This window comes from Miniopterus schreibersii (assembly GCF_964146895.1).
Source record: "Miniopterus schreibersii genome assembly, chromosome: 1".
NCBI lineage: Eukaryota > Metazoa > Chordata > Mammalia > Chiroptera > Miniopteridae > Miniopterus > Miniopterus schreibersii.
The window spans coordinates 157,632,434-157,652,514 of NC_138101.1; the positions used below are offsets into that span (position 1 = coordinate 157,632,434).

At 41.6% G+C, this 20,081-nt stretch overlaps 1 protein-coding gene across 4 annotated transcripts in view; it reads right to left on the minus strand.

Moving 5' to 3' along the window:
- RORA (RAR related orphan receptor A) overlaps positions 1–20,081 on the minus strand; it is a gene marked incomplete at its 5' end in the record, with an annotated part of 669,505 nt that overhangs the window by 975 nt on the left and 648,449 nt on the right. For all 4 annotated transcript variants that reach the window (XM_081159584.1, XM_081159583.1, XM_081159585.1 and 1 more), the window contains 7 exons: positions 744–856; positions 1,765–1,875; positions 3,293–3,400; positions 4,290–4,422; positions 6,247–6,368; positions 12,253–12,648; positions 15,158–15,299. In XM_081159584.1, the coding sequence (XP_081015710.1) occupies positions 744–856; positions 1,765–1,875; positions 3,293–3,400; positions 4,290–4,422; positions 6,247–6,368; positions 12,253–12,648; positions 15,158–15,299 (1,125 nt within the window). The remainder of the gene's footprint in view (positions 1–743; positions 857–1,764; positions 1,876–3,292; positions 3,401–4,289; positions 4,423–6,246; positions 6,369–12,252; positions 12,649–15,157; positions 15,300–20,081) is intronic.

The window sequence follows — 20,081 nt, forward strand, 5'->3', positions numbered from 1 at the left end:
TCCAATTTCCTCTTCCTGACTTAACTTAGCTATCAGGAGAAAATAAGAGAAAATAAATAAACAGGAAAAGAACTCTTTCAAATCATCCTCTAGAACAAAACACATAAAATAATCTAAGAAAGGGCTGATTTTTCTAAGACCAAATACATACTCCTGGCTCTAGTACTGAAGAATATTAGCATATTTTAAATTGACATCCTAATTATGCTTTTATTGCAAAAGATAATAATTAGCAAAAATGAAACCTTATGCTTTGAATACAGGGTAGTAATGGGAAATTGATGAAGAAAATAAAAAAGTCATTTACTGTTGATGACTGATGAATTGAGTGGAAATAGAACTAATAGTGGAATATATGGTTATCCTGGTTAATTGTTTCAGTGCTTCATAACTTTCAAAATTCAGAAATTCTCTAATTTCTACCAAGGCAGAACATTAACTCTGCTTTGTGTTCAACTTTGATGGAAGAGGAAGAGAATTTCCAGAATGTATTAATGCTTAAAAAGTTCTACTATTTCCCTATTATTGTAGGGCACTTTATGACCAATGATGAGAAATAGAATTTAACCTGAATTTTGGCCCAATAGAACTTTTTGAAATGGAGGTATTTCTTTCCTTTCAGTAACCTGGTGCTCACTGACACTTCTGGGGGGCTGGTCAGATGACTTACAAGGGCGCTTGGCAGCATGGTATGTGGCAGGGGGTAATTCGGGCTATGTCCACTGGGTACCTTTGGCTCTCACCTTTGTTAGTATTCCATCTTCTCGGTGATTCTTCTGTAGGACGTGTTGGAGAGCTAGCTGAATTTTCTGTTGCAGTTTTTCAATTTTTACCTTTTCCTGCAGCCATGAGCGATCTAAACGTGAAAGATGACATTCCTTAGTGTTTCTCCAACATGATGTCAGACACCCCAATTCCTCCTGACTCTCAGACCCAGAGTATAACACCACAAGGCAGAGTTACAGACCAACCAGCCAGTTTCACTGTTCGTTCAAAATATACTCCTGAGGGAGCGGAAAACTGATCTATGACAGTTATAAAGGGTATTAAACCTCTCCATTTTTACTGACACTTAAAGGAAGGGAAGGTCCTCCCCTTCCAAATGGATAGCCATTTAAATCTAAGGTCATATATGTACAAGTGCAATGAAATCTCCATGGCCCCTCAAGCCTTTCTAAGAATAACATTTTTGAATGAAATACTCATAGCAATCCTGCTAGCTTTTCTGGAAAATATGAAAATAACCTTATAATCTAAGGCAACTAAAACTGTAATAGAATTCCAGATGATGTAAAAGTTGGTAATTTAGGGTGAAGTCTTTATGTGTAAGAATTCCAAGTAGAAGATAGTAAATTAGTAAAACTGATGATCTCCAAGAGGCAGTGCTGGTTGAAAACATGGATTAAATTCAGATAAGCTTGTGGATGACATCCAAGTGGATTTCAGGAAAAAGTTGAATGTTATCTTGGAGACTGGTATTAAGAAGGGTAACCCAATTCTACCATAGCATTTCTCTTGGTATCAGGAGGTTAATTGTGGACTGGGTTGTACTCAATTCTCATTTCTTAAGATTTTAGCAGAATGGCATGAGGTCTTCTTAAAAGGGTGTATGTATGTGTGTCGGGAGGCTGTTATTTGAAAAAATTGAAAATAGATTTAATAAGCGAGGCAGCCTCTCCTGAATATTCTAGACGTCATGGACCTTGTAAAAATTCTTTACCTGGACAATTTTTAAACCATTTTATTTTTATTTGGTTATCTTACCTGCTGACATCAGTACAAATGCAGAAAATAATGCAATTTCATCTTCAGTCAGGTGCATAGAACATAAACTCTTTCCAAATTCAAATACAAAGCTAATAAAGTCTTCACAACCTGCCAACATTAAAATAAAGACAGTTTAGGATTTTAATTATTATCCTAGCAGAAAAATATGGAAGAAGGTGAAAAGGGGTTTAGTAGTTGAAGATCAGAGGGGATAGTGATAACATTTCTACGGTTTAATAGTTTGAAATCTTAGAAGACAATTCTGTTTAGCCAACGTCACCATCCCCACCACCATCCCCACCATCATCTCGTCATTCAAAATAATGGGAGTGAACTTTTGCTGAATGACTCGTATGTTAGGTACTGCTCTCAGAGCTTTCTTTGGCTTTCCTACTATTTCACAATAGCCCTATGAAGGAAGTATGATTTTTATTATTCCCATTTTAGAGGTTAGGAAGCAGACTTGGAGAAAAAAGTCATGTACCTAAGGTTACACAGGTAGGAAGTAACACCCTGAGATTCCAATTCAGGCTGCCTCACTTCAGAGCTCACACTCTTAACCAATAGAGTTTAACAGCTACAACTGCTACAATCTAACTGAAATGTTAAATTCACTCATTTCAGTGTTTGAATCTATTTCATCTAAAAATAAAAACCCTTAAAAATACTAACAAATGACATATTATGGTGGTAAAATCATTATAACTGTTACAGAACTGAAAAAATATATATGTGAAAGTCCTATAAAATAATAATCCACCCCCAAAGATTGGGTAAGTTTCGTGTCTAGTCTTTCAGATTTGCATATTTTAAAAAGTAGGTTTACAGCTGTTCATATGGAAAATAATACAATAATTCATAAACAATATTATAAGAATAAACTGTTTCAAGTACTCACAACTGTAAACATACTTTTGCTCTACTCTGTATTTTAAATGGAAATGGGCTACACTATATTAAGTATACACACCTTCTGTCATTTTATTGTTTTTAAAATCACATAAAATATCTTAGATACTGTCCCATTCTTCTTAATAAGTATACCCCACTTCATTTAAATTATAGAAATCCAATGTAATTTATAAAGTATATGTTAGTTTCACTTAGCTATACTTCATTTCTCTGACATCTACATTTACTTTTCATTAATGATTGTTATCTGAGGAGTTAGGAAGGGCAGACTTTTACCTCTTTGCTTGATTTTATATATCAGATCTCATCCTCTAATTTATAACATATCCCCTGTCTACCTGGATCTAAAAATCTGGAAGGACACTGGGAGGACAGATAATATGAATTTCTTCGATTACCAACTAGATAAAACGAAACTTTAGACCTTTACATGTAATATAGACAAAAAACACTTGAGGTATGTGAATTTTCTGTAGTGTCTAAAATAGGTATGAAATTCTTTAATTAGTGTTTCCAAATAACCAGTTTCCATTTTGTTCAAGAAGAGCTTTTGCTCAGCTCCCATCTGTTCCTGTAACTGATTTAAAGACAAAACAGCCAGAGATTTCCTTACCTAAGGATTTGAAGACATCGGGCCCAGCGTATTTCCCATCAAAGTACACGGTGTTGTTCTGAGAGTCAAAGGCACGGCACATTCTGATGAACACCACCTCTAGAGAACCTAGGCAAAGGCAGATGGTCTGGATTATTCCACCCGGGGAAATTTAATTCAAACGGAAATGGGCTACACTATACTTAAGTATACACACCTCTGTGTATATTGGTTACCCACTAACGTGGGCACCCGTTTCTGAGTGGGCGCCCTGGGCGTTGTTTAGCTAGGGGGCTCTCAGTCACTTTAGCTCTCTGCTTAAAAGAGCCGAGTTCACCAGTGTAATTAAACACTGTGCCGAAGCTGAGGCCTGTTTTACTGAAGAGAGGATTGATTTACAAATTACTTCTTTGTCACTCTTCTGTCTTGCAATATGAAGTTTCAGAGTTGCTAGTCAAACATTTATTCATATTATTAAAACAAACAAAAGAACCTTGGCTGGGTAGCTCAGACTGTCGTCCTGATACACCAAAGTTGCGGGTTCGATCCCGGTCAGGGCATACAGAAGGATCAACCAATGAACGCATAAATATGTGGAACAACAAATTGATGTTTTTCTCTCTCTCTCTCCCCCCTTTCCTCTTCTCTAAAATCAATTTAAAAAATTAAAGAAACAAGCAAAAAACCAGGGCTGTCTCTCTGAGGTTTGTCTTCTTCCTAACAACTTATTGGGACCTCCCTAGCGGTATGAAAACAAAGCACAGGTGATGGTAAGATCAGGGAATGCAGGTGTCCTTCAAATTCAGCTTTTCACCCAGAGGAGAAGCCACATAGAGGGAATGTTTCCTGCAAATAGTTCTAAAACCCTGAAAAAGAACTCAGCCTCTGCTGTGAGAAACTCGAGCTGTTATCATCGGAGGAAAACTGTTCCCGACACCTTCCTTACCCAGCATTTCTTTAATAGGCGGGGGAAAGCAGGTTAGGAAGAGATCTCAGAATTCACTTGCAAAGCACATACCTGCTTTGAGAAGCACAATTTGATCGTTTTGACACAGTTCCATAAATCCATCGATGCGTTTGGCAAACTCCACCACGTACTGTATCGCTTCCGTGATTTTGATGGCACACAACTGCCACATCACCTCCCGCTGCTGTGAGGGAGGGAGACACGTTAGCCCGCACTGTTCCCGCATCCTTGGCTCGATGGCTTGAACCTCTTTTGTAAAATCCTTCTTTGGAAATAGATTCAAAAAGGCGAGGGGATTTCTATGTTATAAGATCCTATATGATCATATTAACCGATGTGACCCCAATACATTTAATAAAAAAAGAAAAAAAAGGCTAGGGGATTCAAAAATAAACAGTTAGCCAGTTACTTGGGATATAATGATGGCTCTTCCAAGTCTTTTCTCATCTCCTCCAATTCCTCTCTTACCTCTTTGGTGGCAAAGGGACAGGGGGAAGATGTTATGAGCATTTCTGTGGTGGAAGGTGAAAACGAATGCCACTGCTTTAACTCTGGGCCGGGGAGAGGAGCAAAGCAGGATCTTCTTTTAAGCAATGATTTTGCCTTGGGGAATTTAACACCATTTTATTGGGGGAAGTAGGAAAGAAGGGAGTCAATTACATTTATTGTATACCTGCTATGAGCTGGGTGGTTTATGACATCCTTGCCTGATTTCATTTTCACAAGAACACTTTCTCATTTTCATAAACGGACATGAATGCTCACGGGGGTTTCACAGCGAACAGGTATTGGAGCTAGGGTTCCAATCCTAGCATCTCTCGCTCCCCAGTCCAGACACTTTGCTGCTGCTTACTGCTTTCCTGCCTCCTTTTGTAATTCTGGCTGCTGGTGTTACCTGCTATCTCGAAGGCAAACAAAGTGTGTGTTGCTATCCCCCAACCTGTCCTGTTCAACTCTTTTTAAGAGTCTCATGCTCTACCGACTGAGCTAGCCGGGCGCTTCTGTTCAATTCTTTTTAGATACCCACTCTCCAATTCAGTGACAGGGTGACCTGGATCTGTGCTGCTCACTTGTTCCCTCCAATCTCAGTTTAAGACTGTTTCCACCAATATGATGGGATGGAACAAATGCTGAATTAGGAGCCAGGAGTCACAGTCTTGATGTTTGTACTCTCCAGCCACATGCCAATGGACATTAGTTTCTTCCTATGTAAACTGAAGGGCAGTGTTAGCCTAGATAATCTCTCCGGTCCTTCCTAAGCCTGAATTTCTACAATTATCAGGGGAAAACACATTTTCTTTACCCAAAGGAAGAATGGATAATTAAAAGTTCCCCTTGTCTAGCCCTGCTCTCCCATTTCGGTGGCTTGTTGATCAGTGTTTTATAGAAAAAAGTCAAGTAGCAACACCTGTCAGCCTCACACTGCTCGGGTCAGACTGGAGTGACAATCACAGATGCCAAGTCTTTTTGTGCACGTACTCTCTAAACTTCTTCTTAACCTCTGGAAACATGAGGCTAAGATTACAGGGGTGGAGAAAGGTAGGTTTACAGTTGTGAGTATGCAAAACATAGTTTATTCTTGTATTATTATTTATTCATTATTGTATTATTTGTATTATAACTGTAAACCTACTTTTGCCTCCTTCAGTATTTTACATGAACTTCCTGACCTTGACTCAGTCTTCCATTATGATACTGGGACAAACCCCAATTCAATAGGCTTCTGTAAACTGCTTAATTTAGCCCCCTATTGACAAATGACAGGAGATGTGTGCAGTTATAGGCACAAGAGAAGTTGTTTGCTACTGCTGAAATTTTACTTGCTGGTGTCACTGGAAGATGACAGTGCCCCAAATACGCAATCAGCTCTGGATGCAAGTTTTAAACAGAAATCTGCTATCTGAGGAAAGGCATTCATTTTTTGGTCCTTGGTGGTCTTGATCAAGTCACTTGCAGGAAACTCTTCCCACTGCTCCCTCCACCTTCAGTAAAATTCTTCAGAGCATACCTTGTTCTGATAGTTCTCGATCTCCTCCTGCAGAAAGGTCTGCCACGTTATCTGCTGGAGCTCTTCTCGCAAGTATTGGCAAGTTTCCAGATGGGATTTAGATATATTCTGTGCAAGGTGTTCTAAGGAGAAAACAAGAGGTCATGAAATGAAAAGCCAAGTTCTTTGGGTAATCAGTGTTTTTCCCTACCTAATATTTGCTTTAAAAAGTAACAAGTAGAGCTGGGCCGGGCGTGGCTGAGCGGTTGAGCATCGGCCTAGGATCCAGGAGATCGCGGTTTGATCCCCGGTCAGGGCACATGCCCGGGCTGCGGGCTCGATCCCCAGTTGGGGGCGTGCAGGAGGCAGCCGATCAATGACGGCTCTCTTGTCATTGATGTTTCTATCTCTCCCTCTCCCTTCCTCTCTCTGAAATCAATAAAGATATATTTTAAAAAACGTAATGCGTAGAAAGCATCATGCTGAACCAGTTTTTAATTATCTTTATACATTTAAATAAGCAATTTGGAACTATTCTGTATTTTATAATATGAGGATGAAGAACAGGCAAAGCCAACAATAAATCTTGGTGACTTCACAGGCACTCCTGACCTAGGCCTTCTTCCATGCCTTTCCACCAGTGTCTGGGAAGGAACACATATTGACCAAGAAAGGTGTGGGAAATGGTGGGCACAGCCTTTCTTGGCATTTTTATGAAGACACGTCTGCCTTATACATTGACTGGAAAGGATTACTCTTGAAAAATTAGGAAGTGGCATTCTTTTATGACAAAAAGCAATGCATTTCTTTAGTTTTTCCTGCAAATAGCAGAACAAGCATTACCAAGGGCCTATTATGTCACTATACATAGTGCAGTGGTTAAGAGATAGACTCTGGAGCCAGAATGCCTGAGTTTGAACCTCAGCCTTGCTACTTACTAGCTGTGTGATCTTGGGTAAGTTACTTACCCTCTCTGTGCTTTGGTTTCCTCATTTGTAAAAGATACTATCTATTTCATAGGACTTTTGTGAGAATTAACTGAGTTGAGGATTTAGGGAGGGTTACAAAGTGTGTGCTACCTAACATTAGTTCTTATACTAGAGTATAGGGAATTTGAAGATATTATAAGAAATAGATGCCCAAAAAGTTTCTCTAGGAATCTATAATCTGGTGAGCATGTATGGACATGCTGAAAGGATAATTCAAGGGAGTCAACAATAAAGTATAAAGTTGAATCATATCAGAAGAGAAAGAAAAAACTATGATAGGTGCTGTCAGGGAAGGAAGAGATGAATGTTGGCTTAGGGAAATCTGTGGGTGCTTCTTGGCAGAAATGGGCCATGTGAGTTGGTCCCTGACGGTGGGTAGGATTTGGTAGGCGGAGGCCAGCGGTGAGAGGGGTAGGCCAGTTCCACATTTGAGGGATGGCAGATGAAGGAAACAACAAAGCATTTATAGGAGACAGGCAGATGTGGTAAAGTGATGGAGTCAAAAGAGAAATATGAGTAGGGAAGAGTCCAAATCCTGAGGACCTTGAATGCTAGGATTGAGAGTCTGCACTTGCTATAACACAAGAAGTCAGCAGGGTTCTCGAGGAGCTGAGGTCCTGAACACTGTGCCTGGGGAAGGACAACCAGCAGCTCTGCGATTGGAGGGTTGGCTGGAAGGGATGGAGGCAGCAGGCCCACTGAGAAGTCTGCTGGAGTCTAGACATGAGGGGCTAAGAGCTGGAGGCAGGCTGGTAATCATTGTTCTGGAAGGGGAGGATGATGAAAAGTTTTAAAAGAAAATTTGATACCCAGCCAGCGTGGCTCAGCGGTTGAGCATCGACCCAGGATCCAGGAGACTGAGGTTCGATTCCTGGTCAGGGCACAGGCCCGGGTTGTGGGCTCGATCCCCAGCAGGGGGCGTGCAGGAGGCAGCTGATCAATGACTCTCTCATCACTGATGTTGCTATCTCTCTCTCTCCCTCTCCCTTCCTCTCTCTGAGATCAATTAAGATATATTAAAAAGAAAAATGGTAAGATTTTGTGGATATGAAATCATACTTAAAAGGAATCCCCCTCTCAGGGTCCAGAATATTTAATAGGAAAGTCACTTAAAAGAAAGGTGCCGAATGCAAACTTGGTAACAATGGTAAGACTATTTATTTATCTGGGAATTTGTTACTGCTTTTTGTCAAACAGAACCAGACTTGTTTGCCTGGAAACAGCAGTTTCACCTCCATGAAGCTTGAAACTAGAATCTCTTTAGAGACAATGAGACAATAAACCTTAATGGCCCTTTTCACAACACACAGGCACAAAACAATATAAGTCAATATCGCAAAAATAAAACATGAACAAAAGAAAAGAATTGAAAGACCAGAGAAGCTGAAAGAGGGAGAAGCCAGTAAATCATGTGTCTTGGAATCAATGAGGTATGTGAAGAGGAGAATCAGGACAAAAATAATGGGAAGTCAGAAACAAGAAAATAAGTGTGTAAATAACCCAGTGAACTACCTCCCGCAGAAAGAGCACTCAATCTGTAAGACAGATGCTAGAATGTAACCCAAATTTTGCAGATAGGAAAAAAATGATGAAGTGTTCACAGAGAATCAGGGGGATCCTATGAGGTGAAGGGTGGGAAGAAGATCACAGCGGTCTCCTCCAGATTATGCTTTTTCCCCAGTTAATATGGTCGGCATGTTGTTATTTCACTTCATCTTAAAAATCATTCCCACTCACCCCTTCCCGTTTGGGTCCAGCTTTCAGAAGTGGAAATGAATGATACAATGTACTGTACGCGACTGACCAGTAGAGGGCAGTGGCTGCTTTCTTGCCAACTGCTCACCAACTAACAGCTTTTGACTTCCAATTCACAGGTTGTGATTCGGAAAGTGTCAGATCTTAGACACCTGGCTGTTTTCAAATCTCCATTTCAGCAAAGGAGAACATGGTCAGAACTGGGTAAAAGTCAACAAGTTAGTGTGGTGTCTCAGAGAAACAGCCTGGAATAGTGAAACACCTTAGAACTGGGAGTTAGGGGACCTGGTTTCTGGTCTGAGTTCAGAGGATAACTCACTTTGTGACGGGCAAATCAGTTCACTTCCTCAGTCGGGATTGCTGCATCAATCCCGCCACGGTCTAGGTACTTCAGATAGAAAATCCTGACTTCTGAGTTAATCACAGATTTTCTCCGTGGAAAGGACCTTTAGACATCATCAGTCCAAAGTCTTTCCAGTTTACAGATAATAACAATAGTGATGATAGTAGTTAACACTTATATAGCATTTACTATGTGTCACCCGTACAATATATATTAAGAATATATACATATATTTTTAATCTTTGTAACAACCCTAGGAGGAAGGTACTAATATTATCTCCATTTTACAGAGGTTGACTTTCCCAACATGTCAGAGCTGGCAAGTGGCCAACTCTTTAAACACACACAATTTGGCTCCAGAGTCTGTGCTCTTAATCTTTATACTTAATAAGTAGGGGGACTATAGCTTGCAGAAGTTACATGACTTATACTGGGTTGTACAACCTATTGCAAAGCCAGGACCACAATCCATACAAAGCTGACTTCTTGTCTCACGCTTTACCCAGCACGTCACTGTCTCTCTTGCATGGGCTTTAGTTATTGCTTACAGTAATAAGTACAGTTAGGTTTTTGTTTTTTTAAAATGAACCTAGATGGCTTATCTGGAATATATAATTCAGGTACTAATTGTACATCAAGGGCAACACTTCCTAGCCATGAATGCAGACATACTCCCACTAAATGTAATGGATTGTGGACACTATTATTGAAAGGTAGAATTGGGCTTCTGATATGTTTACAATTCATTTTACAACTGAATAATTGTTTTCATTCGTTTAAAATCTGATGACAAAATTTAGCCTAAAATGAATTCAAGAGTCTTAAAGAGACAGCAGGACTTAAGCCCCAAAGGAAATACAGCTTTGAAGAAGGGACAGCAAAGTCTTTGGCCACTTTTAGGCTCCTCTTAGCTCTTCAAACTATTTTGCACGTGTAAATGGGATGGAAAATTAGAGCACAGTTATATAATTTTCAGGTAAATTCTTGTTTAAGTTTTGGGTTTGGGACTAATCCTAGTGACAAGTTAATTTTATTCATTCTGGAAAATGCCACAACACATGTGGAAATTCCCTAATTTAGGAGAACACGGAGAAAGATTGAGGGCATCGGGCTCCCAGATGCACTGGGAGGTGACCAGGGTGGAAGAGGAAACGGATTTGTCGGGGAGGGGACAGCTGGGGGAGCTGGGGGAGCTGGGGGAGCTGGGGGAATGGGCTCAGGCGTTTCCGGCTCCACTCAGGCACCAGTACACGTTTAGCCAAAGTGCCGTATTCACGGGCAACACTTTGGCTAAGCCCTGTGGCTTTATTTCAGGGTTGAACATTCGACAAGGCACACAGATGGACTCACTAGCATTTGTGATGAGGTGGAGGCAGACGCGCTGTAAAGTGAGCCAGGTCATTTTTCATGATATCATGTCATCTTTCAATCAAATCCTTATTCATTTCCGAAAATTTTACCTTCATTACAGTTCTGCTTAAGGCTCAGCCAACCAAGATTTCATGACAAAACTGGAAGGTTTTTGTTCTAGTTCAAGAAAAATAAAATCAAACCTACCTCTGCTCAGCTTGGCTTCGAGTTCAGAGGTTTCTCTGTTAATCAAAAGAGCTGCGATACACCTTTAATGCTGCTCAGTGGTTAAAGACCAGGCTTAAAGTGGCCCTGCTCCTGAGGATTTAAATTTAGACCCATAAAGGGGCGCTTGTGCAAAAACCGTAAAGAACATTCAATTTGTTCTATTTGGAGAAAGATTTTACTGGAAATATAAATTTCACTTAAAAAATGTTTTATGGGGTATAGAGGTGGAGAAACCCTCTGAAGAACACAACCGTTTTTCCTGTGAACTGAGGATTTCTGTGCTCAAGTCAGAACCCGCTGGTGCTTTTCCATCTGAAGTCTTCGTTCTCTCCAGGTATTAACTTAGTCATCTCCACAGCGACTAATTGAAATATCCCAAAGGATTATACCCTTATGTGAGGAGTCATGCAGAGAAACAGATCAAATTCTATAACTGCAAAGGTTCTTATCAAAGTTGCTCTAACAATAGTGCTGCACTTAAAAATCGATTAAATATAACAGAGGTGCTGACACAACTTCCTTGAGATGGAAAGTTTTTCATTGTCTGTGTTATCAACATTTCTAGGTCACATCACCTAAGAAGCAAAAATGTCACAGGTATAAGGAATTGACAGTTTTGTTTTTTTGGGTTTTTGTTTTTGTTTTTAGTCTACTGAGTCTTCTATGAAATACATCAGTTCTGTCACCAATATCCATCACCAAAACATTCTGGCAAATAAAGAAGCCAATTTCCCTCTAATATTTATAGAATAACCAGAGTTGTAAAACTTAGATGCTTGCAAGGGCTGGGCAGCCACACAGATGGGGAACGTGGGGTGTTAGCACCTAACTGGTGCCACTTTGTCGTTGCTGGGCTCTTAGGTCATTTTTCCCCTCCCACGAGAAGCTGACAATCTGAATTTCTGTGTGGAACTGACCAGGTTTTAAATTTTGGCAACTGATTCAAAATTGTAAAACTGTGCACTGGTCAAAAAAAATATGTCTATGGACCAGGTTCAGTTTGTGGACTGCCATTTTTATGACTTCAGATATAAAGCAATACCTGGAGTATCACTAAATAAATAACAAAGTTAATGGAGCTCAGAGCTTTCTGTGGAATTTTAAGACTGCTTCAAGTTCATGCTGACCCATCTCTGATGCCGAGAGGTCAATGTTTCTTTTGCATATCCAATGGGAAACAGTGGGCAGCCAAAGGCAAAGGAGCAGGCGGGGTGGAATTATGAAGGGGTGCAAATGGTAACGGTGAATTTCCCTTCCAGTTGCATCATTTTAATAATATAACTCGTTATGGGAAAGTCAAACATCCCATTTACTTGGAAGGGCATTAGCAGCACATCCCAATAGAAACATGGAAGCCGTTACCTAATTCTGCCATGGACACCGTTGGGGAAGTCTCTCCGTTGGTGAAAGAACAGTAGGGAAAGAAGCCGGATGCTGGTGTGTAGTCACATATCGGTTCTGGTTTGATTCCGTTGATGTCGAGACCTGACTGGTCTGGGGAAGGCTGTATGTCCAGGTAGAAGCTGCTGACGGCAGAGTCGGCCTTGCCGCCCTCGGGGGTGTGCCCGTCGATGTAGCTGCTGAGGTCGTCGTGCAGTTCCGTCAGCCCGTTGGCCGAGATGTTGTAGGTTGGGGTCAGCGGCTCGGCCTCGCCAGGCTGCTGCTGGTGGTCCCGCTGCTGCTGCTGCATCCGGTGTTTCTGCACCTCCGCGTACAAGCTGTCTCTCTGCTTTTTCGACATTCGGCCAAATTTTACAGCTGGAAGACAAAAGCCAAGCCACACCGTATACAATATGCTTTTCTCCACTATCCTCTCCGGCACGCGTTAGGGGTTCCTTTGAAGTCCCAGACAATGTCAATCGAGAACCACATAACCACAGAATAAAGACGTGGTCTAGAGGTGAAAACAGTCCCACCCCACACCCCCAACGGCAAAGAACATCCCAGCGGCACTAAGGATGGGCAGGCAGAAGAGACCCGGGGCAATGCCCACCTATGGTTTGCTGCTGGCCTATGACCCTACGCTCAGTGGGAGCCACGGGCACGTGCCTGCCCGGGTTCGTCCACGCAGCTGGGCTGTACCGTCCCTTTCTCTTCGCAGTGTTCAGACCAACGCACGGGCTCACAGAGGCACAAGCCGTCGAACCTCATTTTCATTCCTTCCACTATGCTGTACAGTCAAATAAATTTCTTCCCGATCAAAGAGCTGCATCTGGGGCTTCATTAAGGGAACTAAACAGATTGGGTGAGGCCTTTGCAATTCCCTGAATTACGCCTCTGAGTCTACCGAAGAAGCCCCGTCCCCTGTGCTGGGTCATGGCCCCTGTAAAATGCTTGGACCCATTTTTAAATGACGCTTTCTCCTGTCCTTATTTTGCCTTAAGGAACAAGAGTATTAGAACTGTGGAAAGGGCAAACACTGTGTAAGATCCCTGCCTGTTGGATGAATTTGTGTTGGAAACACTTCTTGTGATGCCCATGTATCCAAAGTGGAGCAGCAACTGTAGTAACTCTCCAGTTCATTCAGAATCCCAAGTGATTTCTCCTGCAACACCCATATATTTGAGGAAAAAACCCTATGATTTCCTGGTCTGAATTCTCCCACTAACCCATTTATTTTTCAGCCCGATCCTGTATATATAGATAAAGACTCTGCTGGAGGGACTGAGATGTCCTAACTGATTGTGGTTAAATTTAGAGCTGATGGGGCGGATGAATTCACCTATTTGACCATCATCAAAATTCTGCGAGTCTATAGGAAGGAGGCAGGATAGATAGACATGAAGTTGGGAACCACGGCCACCACCCAGTGGGTTCTTTTTCTGCCGAGGAGGACATACTGTCCCTTTGAAGAGAGGAAACAAGTGAGCTTGATGCTGGGCAATTTCTGGGTCCCAAGACTGAAGGAACAAACGTGGGAGGGGCTGGTCAGACAGCAGGCTGACGTGGGCTCTGAATTTCAGGCCTAAATCTGTAAAAGCCGCAAATTCACTCCAAGCCCACAGCAACATGCGCTGTCTCCAGAAGGCATACTGAAGGCACTTTATTTTTGTGTGGAAAAAACCTGTATTCTGGAACAACCAAGGGGATTAATACCCATGGGGGAAACTTGTTCTGCTGTGACTCTGAATGGTGTTTTAACGTTTGCCCGAATATTAACAACAGTAATCACACCATCCTGTAAGTGAAATGAAAAGACCTGCTATTGAGAAAATGCGCACACAACTTGTAATTTTAACTTATATAAGAGATGAACCCAACTTTGTGGGTTTAGTGCCACTGGAGGGTGAAATATACAGAGCTGCATTCACAGGGGTTTCTGAGAATACGGTGTAAGTTCTGTAACCTGTATATTCCAATGGCAAAAACTTCACTCTAGTTTCTACATATTCTGAGAGGCCACCCTGTTCCCTACTACTGGAGGTCACCACTACTTGTGCCTGGGCAGGTCTGCAGGCCCTGAGAACATCTGATCATGGGGAGGACAGGCTATCAGAATGCCTGCCCAGCATCCCGAAGTATTTTTCCACAGGCTGAAACCCTATTGGAAGAGATGTTCCCTTCAAAGAGCTGTTTTAAGAGAGCCAGCCAGTATATTTGGAAAAGTCCTTAAAAATGTGCCCGCTGTATTTTCTGCCCAGTTTCCTTGTGTGAGCATAATTGTCTTGAAATTGGTGTGGATTATTCAGTGCACTTAGGATAGCTTTCCAGGAAGATCTTGAAACGTTCTGCAACTGAATGGTACATGGTCTCTATTTCTTAAAATAGCTTCTTTTAATGAAAGGAACATTTGTCGCCGAGCTACACTTTGCACTATTTTCACACATTCTGCATGTACAAATATTTGACTTTGGCATGTGATTCAAAATATCCAGTTAGCATAAAAGCTAACTCAACCCAACTGCCAATAAGCTCACTAGTGTAAAGCATGTAACAACTAGCTCTTGCTTGTGTTTCCTTCTAGGGAAAAATGCCTGAAGGAAGTATATTTATTAAGGCCCTCGGATGACACTAACCTTCAATCAGATCATCCACTTGTAATATCTTAAACATCAAAAATCCGAAGGTGTTCTGACCACACCTTCCTTGCCCCCCCGCCTCCCCACCCCAGTTAGCTGATGCTGATGGATTATGGAGAATGAAGTAACTGCTGTGAAACCCGCAAAACCACCAGGGGAGGGAGGGCATATTTTGAAGATCTGGGCCCAGGTTTCAGAAGGCACTTTCATAACCCCTTGCTACCATACAACTCAAGCTGAGTGCTCACCATCTCGAGACATCCCTACGGCAAGGCATTTCTGTAATCGACAGTGTTGGCAGCGATTTCTACTGGTTCGATCAATCAAACAGTTCTTCTGACGAGGACAGGAATAGGTGGCATTGCTTTGCTGACTTCTCCTGAAAAAGCCCTGTGATTCAGTTATAAAATATAAAAGAGGTTAGTGTCAGTTTGAGCTGTATGACACTAAAGGCAGTACACTAAGAACCGAGCGGCATTAATGTTTAATGAGAATTAAACTTGTAGCGGAATCATCCAGGAGGCCATTAATGAAATTAAAGTCACTTCTTTTTCTTTGAGTAAAATTGATCTCCAGAGTCCAATCCTCTGTCCCTTACACATGCAAAACTTGCTTTCACTCCAATAGACGGTTGCCTGGCCCGGTTCTTGGCTTCTGATGGTCAAAAGCAAGGTGTTGATGGAACAGTACAAAGGCACTTATATTTAATCTTTATCTCCAAAAATATTTTTAGTAGAATAAACACAAAACACTTCTCTGGATGTCCAGAGATAGGGAAAATGCATCTTTACCGTAACCCAGGGAGGCTGCAATCCTCGCACACTGTGGTCATCTCTACTAACCCACTGAAATTCACCACCCTTTACGTGGCTTGCATTCCTCAATTCAGAATCTACCACCCCAAGAAGTTAAATGACACTTGGGTGGATTATTTTGGCAGATCAATCAGACTGGGAATACTAAAACCTGATGATTTGAAAATATCATGTGTTCAGTATCATGAATGATTTAATGAATCCAATTTGATGTTCATCAAGTTCCACTTATTTGCTAGGCACTGTTTTGGAGATGAGAGGGTGTACAAAGACACAGGGGGAACTGCTGACTTCACGGATTTCGTTCATTCATTCACTCATTTTTGCTAACTTCTTGAGTTGGATCCTTACTAGCTCCTTGATTTTCAGTGTTTGTTCTTAAAAGCTTCAAGTTTTCCTTTTAGTTATGTTTTAGTAGCAACCCATAGGTTTTGCTATGTGGCATTTTCATTATCATTCCATTGAAAACATGCTCTAATTTTCAATAGGATTCTTCTTCAATCCACATGCTATTTAGAAGCACATTTCTTTTTTCTTTTCTTTTTTTCTTTTTTTAATATATCTTTATTGATTTCAGAGAGAGAAAAGGAGAGGCAGAGAGAGACAGAAACATCAGTGATGAGAGAGTCATTGATCGGCTGCAGCCCGCAACCCGGGCATGTGCCCTGACCGGGAATCGAACCCTGAGCGCCTGGATCCTAGGTCGATGTTTAACCACTGAGCCACACCCGGCCGGACATAGAAGCACATTTCTTAATATCTAAATATATGGGTGGTTTTTGGTTATCTTTTTATTGTTGGGTTATCTCTCAGTGGGTTTGCAGTACTCAGAAAAAAGAGAATGTAACTGAGTTAATTCTATGGAGCAGAGCCATGAAGTGTACAAAAGAATATTATCATCCCCAAATCTTTAAAGGTTAAGATAGAAGACGCCAACCAAGGGGACAGTAGCGGAGAGGGGAGAGGTAAAAGCCTGAAGGACTGGCAGAGTGCTGGGCAGACTGATAAGCGTCTATTCTCTCACCTAAAGATCTTTCTGGAGGCTCACTTGGCAGTTGTATCAAAATCCTTAAGAACTACCTATCCCTTGCACCAGTGATTGCTCATTTAGGGAATATATTCTAAAGGGATATTAAGAGTGTTACAAAGATTTACCTACAAGGATGTCCATCACAGTACTATCTGTAATATAAAAAATTTAGAAAGATGCTAATTCACATTAGTGAATTAGAAGAATTATATTGGATATCCACTAATTTCAGCAACCATTATACATGGAATTCCAGAAATACAATTATTGACATAAAAAGGTAATGCAAATATACTGCTGAATTTAAAAAAACCCCACACAGCTGAAGAACTAAACATGATATAACCCAATTTTTGAAAAAAGAACCCATATACTTCACATAGAAAAAACTGGAAAATTATGCTCCCAAATGAAAAGAATCATTGGCACCAGTTAGTGGGGCCATGGGTGATTTTAATTTTCTTTCTGTTTATTGGTGCTTTCTGATTTTTCTATAATATGCAGGTGGAAATGTATGTGAGGCACTTGGGGAAAAATAGTCTAGTACATCTGTTTCCTTTTGTGATGGCTGGGGGACTATGTGGATTTAACTGATGGATATGATGATGTGACCTCAGTTCCCAGTGCTTTCCTTTTGGAAGCCAACCTGGGATGGCAGGGAGGGAGCAGGGCACTGCTCTCTGCCAAGCTGCTCACTAACCTCAATGTGGGCAAGGCTTGTCTCTCTATTGTAGTTTAAACCTCCCTTATATCAAGTCTGGCCTCTTCTGCAAAGCAATTTCTCTTTTCTCAAAATATCTAAAGCTGTGGGTTTTTTTCCCCCTCTGTGAAAAGGAAGTGAGAAGGAGGAAAGCTTTCTTTGGGGCTTAATGGTGAGAATTCAAGAAAATATAAATGGTAACAGAGGCAGATAATCCTTAGAAAGAGATACCAGGAGGCCAGCTGTCTGGGTATTTACTTTAGTCTGAGACAGAATCTCTGTCAAAGCTAAAAGGTATTTCTTTCTTTCTTGAGATTGTACCACCATTCAGACCTTCTGTGTCTGAATCTATCATTGCAAGTGTCTAGGATCAGGAATTACGTGCTTTTCCTTTAGCTGAGGCTGAAATTTGCTTGCTTGACAATTAGCCTGTTCCATTTTGTTCTACGATCGTTGATTATGGAGAGCATCTGAGCGATCTCTGTTTTTCCTTCAATGGAAGCAGTAGTTTGGGGGCTGCCAAACTATCAAACAGCATTTAGTCTGTACACCAAATCACAGCATCGGCCGCCTTTCTTTCTAGGTTCTTTCCCACCTTTAGTATTTCTTCAGAGGATCATCTCCAATTTCTCCACTTCCTTCAAAAATCTGAAATCTAGAACTAGATACAGCTCTTGAATAATGATCGGGTCGTTAACGAAAAGGGCGCTACTTTTCAGTTTCCACGTATTAAACTCACGTTAACATCGGCCACCACTAATAAGGTCCCAGAATGTTAGCACAGAAGCTATAGGGAACCACCAGGGCGCTCTGCTCTAAGGGAACTCTGGGAGGGGATGATGATGATGATGATGATAAGGGTTTGGGGACAGCTAGGGAGCAATGAGACCCCATGCTCTTCACAGCACCATTTATTCTTCATGGAGCCAATGGAGCAAGTGACTGGCGTAGCAGAGCTAAGAACCAGAGATGAGATCTTTCTTTTGGACTAAGTCAACATCATGGCCACAAGGAGAGCCATCAAAGACTAGAAAGGAGGGGTCAAGTGGGATTACACAGTGCGAGCCCTGAAGGGGGAGAGGATTAACCTCTGTGACACGGATCAACCCTGAACTTTGCATGTCAGACAGAATGAGGACCTGTTCTTCCCTTTTCCCCCTCCTCAGCTATTCTTTTCAGCATCCCCTGGGGCTTCTCAGAGGTTTAAGGATTTAAGAAGTTAAATTAATAAAACAGTTAAAGCTAATGAACACACAAGAGGGAGAAAGATCAGACGAGGGCGAAGGGAGAAGGTGGGAAGCATGGCAGGTGCCTTCCTGCCTAAACACAGATGTGTGCTCATAAATGGAGAAGCAGGATCTTGATGGACCGGGGAGCGATCCTGGAGAGGGTGTCACTGAGAAACGAGTGAGCTCAGACACCAGTTCTAGGGGTCGAGGCCACACAGAGAACAGGGACAAGCCAGTGCATGGGGTTTTGGGTGGGATGGAGGAGGTACGTAGAAAGAACAGAGAAAGCACTGAAGCTCTGAGTTAGTTGGGGAAGATATTAAGCACATAATTATGGAGTTTTATTTCTAAAAGATGAGCTAATGAATTACTTCATTCGCTTTCTTAAGAGTTCATTTTTCACAGAGGTCAAAATACATGGAGATGTGCCACCGTAAGCACGTTGGGCTTGCACGGGGAGAGCCACCACCAATTCCAAGAGTGCATCCTGGGTGTGTGCGGCACGCTACCCCCACCTGGTGGCAGCACACTAACATGCAGCTGCTGCAAACTAAATTAGAAAACAGGCCTCCCGGGGAAGGGAGTTGAGGGATGGTCAGTTTAGTAGTTCTCAAAAACGACGCAGAGAAACCCATGGAGCTTCTAAAAAAAATGCGCTTTAGGTCTGTTGAACCAGAACCTTTGAGGACGTGATCCAGACATGTATATTACTTTAAACAATATGAAATTGTCATTTTTGCAGGTCAAAAGAGCAGAAATGTCAATTAAAATTTTTTAAAAATTGAATTTATTGGGGTGACAGTGGTTAATAAAATTATATAGGTTTCAGGGGTACAATTCTCTAATACATCATCTGGATATTGTATTGTGTGTTCACCACCCCAAGTCAAGTCTCCTTCCATCACCATTTATCCCCCCTTTACCTCCTCGACCTCCCCCCACCTCCCTTTCCCTCTGGTCATCACCATGCTGTTGTCTGTCTATGAGGTTGTTTTGTTGTTGTTTTTTGCTTAATCCCTTCACCTTTTTCACCCAGCCCTCTCCCCCCACCCCCTGACAGCTGTCAGTCTGTTTTCCGTATCTATGTGTTTGTTTCTGTTTTGTTTGTTAGTTTATTTTGTTCATTAGTGTCCACATATAACTGCAATCATAGGAAAAAATAAACAAGTTGCCTGGCCGGGTAGCTCAGTTGGCAAGAGCACTGTCCTGATACAACAAGGCTGCAGGTTCGGTCCCCTGGTCAGAGCACATGCAAGAATCAGCCAGTGAATGCATAAATAAATGAAACAACAAATCAATGTTTTTTCCTCTTTGTCTCTGTCTCTCTCTCAAATCAATGAATAAAAAAAATTTTTTTAATGGGACTACATCAAACTAAAAAGTTTTTGCACTGCAAAG